Source organism: Cupressus sempervirens, chromosome 2 (assembly GCF_028749045.1).
Source record: "Cupressus sempervirens isolate cs-2001-9-10 chromosome 2, ASM2874904v1, whole genome shotgun sequence".
Lineage (NCBI taxonomy): Eukaryota > Viridiplantae > Streptophyta > Pinopsida > Cupressales > Cupressaceae > Cupressus > Cupressus sempervirens.
In genome coordinates, this window is record NC_143119.1 from 40178688 (window position 1) to 40185115 (window position 6428).

Here is a 6428-nt window from a genome sequence, read left to right on the forward strand (position 1 = left end):
GAATTTTTATTAATATTTAATGAGAATAAATGAGAGTGGATGGAGTAGTAGATTAAATTTATTCATAACTAGTGCCTTTGAAAAAGATGACTGGAGAGTATTATTCAGCTCTGCAACAGATTTCATTACATATTTTGGGCAAAGATATCCTTCTTGAAGCACTTATTGTCATAAATTATCTCAGTACAACAACGCCTGAGAAGAATATCTCTTGACTTATTTTATATATATATATATATATATATATGTTGCAAACAAGAGTTGTGATAGAACTAAAGTCCTGCCTAATGTAAAAATGAGTTAAGATTGAAATAATATACTTTGAAGACTTTGATTAAATAGATTTGTAATAAATTAGTATTGTGAATTTTATAAATAATAATATAAATAATATATAATATTTATAATATTATTTTATTACAAGTTAATGAATTATATATATATATATATATTTCTATCAATAAATATAGATAATTATTGTATATAAACTAAAGTTTAGGTATATTATTAATAAATATTTTGTAAAGAAATAAAATGTTGATTTTGTCAAAGGTAATTTTAATGCGATTTATAATATTTAAATATATAAATATAATTATATGTTGAATTATATAAATATTAAAATCAACTTTTATAAAAAAAAATTAATTTTTTTAGATCAATCTATATTTTATTTGAGAGTCATGAGAGAATATATAAGTTAGATAAATTATCAATAAATATTTTATAAAGAAATAAAATGTTGATTTTGTAAAACGTAATTTTATTATGATTTATAATATATAAGCATGTAAATATAATTATACGTTGAATTATATAAATATTAAAATCAACTTTTATAAAAAGTAAAATTTTGACATCAATCTATACTTCTACTTAATATTAATGAGAGATTATGTAAAGTGTAATTTAAAATATTTAAATTTTTTTAGAAGAAAAATGAAGAAAATCACTAAAAAAAATGATGAACCAATCATAAATAAAAAATAGTTTTCGAAAATAAAAATAAAAATAAGATAATTGTAAAACATTATAAATATAATGTAATATTTTTAGAAGATCCTCAAACTAATTCAAACTAATTGTAGAACATGAGATGGGACTAATAATACAATAGAATTTATATGACTTACAAATAATACAAGAAGTTTAACAGACTAGAAAACATATGTGTTGGCAGACAAATTATACATGTGAAGTGAAGAGGCATGCAAGTAGACGGTTAGGTTGACAGGGGGCAGAGAAGAGGTTCAGTTATGCAGGATGTGCAATGTTGCCCCGTACGGATTGCTCAGACATATTACACGTCTATACCACCAAAATAGAACTTTTAACTTATCATAGAAGGTTCGTTATTTTTTGCATGGCATTCACAATATAAAATAACTCTTTGAATTTCATTTCTGATTTGTTGTCCCGGAACTTGGAAGTGGAAAAGACTTGGTTTGTTTACATTTCGATTGCATTTTCTCGTCTCTTTTCCAACTCCTTAAATACCCACCCCACATACCATCATCAAAGCTGTGCATACAGTTACAGATTCTTGGAGGAAAGAGTGGAGAGAAAATGGATAGATATCAGAGGGTTGAAAGGCCCAAGCCTGGAACTGTCATCAAAGAAAATGAGATTCGTGTTACCACGCAGGGGCTGATAAGAAATTATGTCAGTTACTCTTCGAGCCTTTTGCAGGTAATTTCATTTCTTTTCTTTGTTATTTGGGATTTTTAAAAAAACTTCTTGAGGGCACAGAAATCTTCTTTGTGCCTGCATGGTTTTCGATAGCCTTCAAATAAACATTTTCTGAATGAATTAAGGGTTCCAAGCTCTATTGATTCAATTTTCGTGTTTAACTTTGCGGGTCTTAGTATTCTTTTGTTGATCTTGATGAATTAGGCCTTAAATTCGACATTTCCTATGTTCCGTTTGCGTCAATTGTGGGGTTCCGGTTCTTTTGTTGGTTGTTTCTTCGATTCATCTCGTATTTTATTGTTTGTTTTGGGGGTTTTAGTACTCTTTGTTGTTCTTCTCGAATTGGGCCTTTTTTTTTTTTTTTTCCAGATTTTAGGTTAGCCTGAACTATCATTGTCAGTTTCTTTGAATTGCTTCTTAGCATTGTTTAATGATCCTTGCGAATATGAACTTAAAGACATTTAGCATTGTTTGTTTTGCTTAAATCATGGATTTCAGGTTCTATAAATTCTTTCTGGAGTCATTTCAGATTGTCTTGCTTCTTCTGAAAATTATGGATTTCATTTTCGGTTCTTTTGACAGTCTTCTGTTGTAGCATTAGGACCTTTTAATCTAGCTTTCTTTGTTTAGGCATGAAGGTTTCTTTTTTTGGGTTGGTTTTAGCATTTCGTTTTCCATCTTAGTAAACTAGATTTCTTTATTTAGTTGTTTCCCTGATTGGGATGAATTCTAGGATTTAGTTTAGGCTCTGCCTGAAGGTATGATCAATAGTGTGTTATGTATCTTATATTTGAATGAATTTGACTCTCTCAATCTTGACCTTTTGCCTGCAATTTTTACATTCGAATGATAATAAGTTCCATTAATCATAACCAAATATAAATCCTCTCTCTTCTGGGCTTCTTACCTGAACATTTACATTATGGTACTTTCACCTGATGTTTTTCTAGACCTAGTTTGTAAACATAAAAGTTCCGTTTTCTATGCGATTTGACATTCTATTGGAATTACTTTATGTAAGAAATGACAGTGTTCTAAGGCTTTGCCAAAGAAATTGTTGCTATACAGCTATTTGTACATTTTTATTTATGTTCAACATTGATACAAGTCTTGAACAGGCTCTGGAGTCATTATGGTTGCCCAATCTCAAATTGCAGGATTCCTTTTTTCCCCCTTTATGATTCCTATGTTGCGTGATAGTATAATCTTAAGAAATCAAGAATGTGTGATATTATTGTATGAAGAAATATTGTCACTTTATTATGTGAATTGGTGTTGTTGTTTATATTTGATGTTGTTTATATCGTCTTGATTTCTTGGGCAGTGCAATAAATTCTGGTTTTTTCCCCTGGACATATGTTTTATATTTGCTTTTGAAGTGTACAATAAATGTGATTTTAAATTCTAGCACTTTATGTTCTATTTTCAGGAAAAGACAACTCCAGAAATCGTTTTGAAGGCAATGGGCCAAGCCATTAGCAAGGTTGTAGCTATTGCAGAAATAATTAAAGTGAGTTTACTCATCCCCCCTTGTTCTAAAACTCTCTCTATGCTAAAGAAGCTGAAAGCTTAAGTGGGTTGTTCATGGATGCTGCTATTCAATCTTGAATGTTTGAGCTTGCAGCGGAGGGTGCCTGGTTTGCATCAGATTACCTCAATCAGTTCAACCAGCATAACTGATGTTTGGGAACCAATTGAAGAGGGGTTGCTTCCGTATGTAATTTTCACATAGCTGGTCATTTTCCATACCTAGCTGTTCATATTTGAAATCTAAAGAAAAGCAAGAATATATTTATCTGTATATGATGACATTGTGATTATTTGTTTACTTCAGCTTGGAGACAACAAGGCATGTTTCAATGATGACACTTACTCTCTCAACCAAGGAGCTGGATTCCACTGCCACAGGGTATGATGTTAGGTCTCAATCTATATATTACTTGGTATCATACCAACATATAATGTCCAAGCTCTCTGATTTTAATAGAACAACTTCCGTTCTGAATTGGCTTGGTCATTGTCTTCCGATTTGCACAATATTTTATCGATCAGCACATTTAATTCTACTATTTTAATTCTCTTACTTGCAGATACCAGGCTCCATTGCCTACTGAAGAAACCAAAGTAAAAACCAGCGTCAGCATTGATGGAGGTGTGGCTCTTAACAATTTTGACCATAGATTATCTGATGTACTTTTCTTTATTTTCATTTGCACAATGTGTTCACATAATTCTCGTTGTTGAGAATGGGAAGTCTAACAGTTTATAGGTCTTTATATTTGAAGAGAGAACATTTCTATGATTCACTGAGTTATGTGTATACTTTTTATTATCTTTATTTTCAGTTTTGCTATTCACAATTATTTTATCTCAACATTCAGGAATCAGACGCAGGGGTCGTGGAAGAGCAAGGGGAAGAGGCTTGGAAAGAAGGTGGGGAAGATCTGGTAAGTTGGAATTTAGGTGGCTTATTAATGTACATACTAAATATTGTATAAGGAATCTTAAGGCTGACTGTTATACACATGCCATTGAAACAGTAATTTGTTTGTTTGCTTGTTCATAACAGATAATGTTGGTTACTACGATAATGAAGGCAGCTATGGTGGAGATTATTATAATGGAGGAGGATGGTATGTGGACTGGGGTTTTGGTCGTGGTAGAGGGCGTGGAGCATTTCGTGGACGTGGAAGGGGCAGGAGCAGGGGCAGAGGCTGGGGAAGAAATGGATAAGTCCATGAAATGTCACATTGTGAATAGAGTTATTAATGATATCAGAATTTCACAATTTATAGTTTTTGTCATTTTGATTTTATGTTAAATTGTGTAAGAGTCTTTTGTATCAGCATTTGGAATCTGGACCATAAAAATAGTGGGGAGAGAAAAATAACATAGAAATTGATAGTATAAAGGTAAAATATTTGTCAATGTTTGTTGTGGGATAAAATAATTATCAATAGTATAAAGGTTAAAATATAAAGGTAAAATATTTGTCAATGTTTGTTGTGGGATAAAATAATTATCAATAGTATAAAGGTTAAAATATCTGTCAATGTTTGTTGGGGGACAAAATATTTATCAATGATTGTTAAAATGATATATTTTTTTTAGCAGAGTGAAAAATGGGAATTATGACATGAATTATATCTAGACAACCCATGTTTTAGAATGGAGTAAGCATTTATCAAGATGTGTTGGCTTGGTTGATGAAGTTGGGTTTGTTTTAGAATGGAGTAAGCATTTATCAAGATGTGTTGGCTTGGTTGATGAAGTTGGGTTTAAACTTTGTTCACTCTTTTTAAAGGGAAAAAAAACAGATTGATTGTTGTATTTTTAATATTTACACATTGAACTTTTTTTGAAGTGAAAGAAAGGATATATGTGAGTATTTTATTAGAAGTCTAAATATTGATTGAAAACCTTATATAACTGATATAGAACTAACATATATGACTCTAGTAAAAAAATATTAAATAAACAATGTAAATCATAATATCCTAGATGGAATAGTGAAATAGGAAACAACAATGTCTACCATCATTATTTCTATCAAAACAGATTGCTTGAGATGGAGGTTGACTTGTTTATCTCCCCATAACTTTCTTAAGGTAAAGTTTTCTGAATTTAAGCACAAAAAGAAAAAGGTAAAAAGAATTTGATTTTTTAGTTGCAAAATAATATTAGTATGGTACGGAACTATTTTTTAGGAGTGTTATAGTTCTTTATGATAGACAACATCATTTTTTTGACAAATAAAAAGTTGTTACACTTATAATGAAGAATAATTTTTGAATATTGAATGAGATCTATTTAGGGTACCCCACCAAGATGGTGGCTAAATATGAAAATTAATGGTATTTTAAGTTGTGTAAGTAATATGTTAAATATAACATATACTTTGGAGGATAATCCGTTCATACATTGGAGGGTGGGTGGGCTCTGTGTGTTTCTACTTTCTATAATTTTGAAATTGGTAAATCCAAAACACAAAGGTCATGTGAGCTTGCACATCAAGCTTCTTGGAAGTTTTACAACTTTGAAAGAAATGGATATGGAAAATGGAGAAAGAATTATAATCAAGGAAGAATGTGAGAGGACCACAATAGAAGGAAAATGAACATATCTCTAGGCGGAAAAAACACAATACCTAGTCCATAGGAATGCTTATTCTTATGGGTAAAAGCATAGTGTACCAAAACCATTATATCAATTTTTGAGTGTTTTGATTAGTTATAATATATTGTAATTTTAAAATATTATAAGTTGATATTTTAACATTTTAAAAAATTAATAAATCATATTAAAAAAATAAAAAAATATATTTATTTCATTTCTTTATAAAGGTGACATAGGTTTGTGCTTTTACCCTTATATTTCCTACTTTACATAGAAAAGTTAAAAATAATAATAATAAAAAAATGAATCCAAGGAAATCAATACGGAGTGTTATGCTAAGACAAGGCTTCTAATGAAGGTAATATAGAGATAATGCGAACAAGTTGGACATTTTAATGAATTTGGATAAGGCATTTTAATGAATTTGGATAAGGCCTCGCCTGTTTTTAGGATACAAAATGTTAAAGTACTTCAAATTCCTCTACTTTAGGAATGAAATGTTGGTGTAAGGACTTAGCTATCAAAAGTTATTATATAATATTCCTAAAATGATAAATCCATAAATAAAGAATTTTTTTTTCTAAGACTTGTTGTTAAGGGAGTAGAATTATAGACCAAACACT

General features: G+C 30.1%; 1 protein-coding gene across 1 annotated transcript; it reads left to right on the plus strand.

The window, feature by feature from the left end:
* Positions 1–1337: 1337 nt before the first annotated feature.
* Positions 1338–4617, plus strand: LOC149570963 (uncharacterized). The gene is made up of 7 exons (XM_089808311.1): positions 1338–1689; positions 3119–3199; positions 3314–3402; positions 3524–3598; positions 3780–3841; positions 4071–4136; positions 4259–4617. The coding sequence occupies exons 1-7, from the start codon at positions 1567–1569 to the stop codon at positions 4420–4422; spliced, it is 660 nt and encodes a 219-aa protein (XP_089664437.1). The 5' UTR covers positions 1338–1566; the 3' UTR covers positions 4423–4617.
* Positions 4618–6428: the final 1811 nt, after the last annotated feature.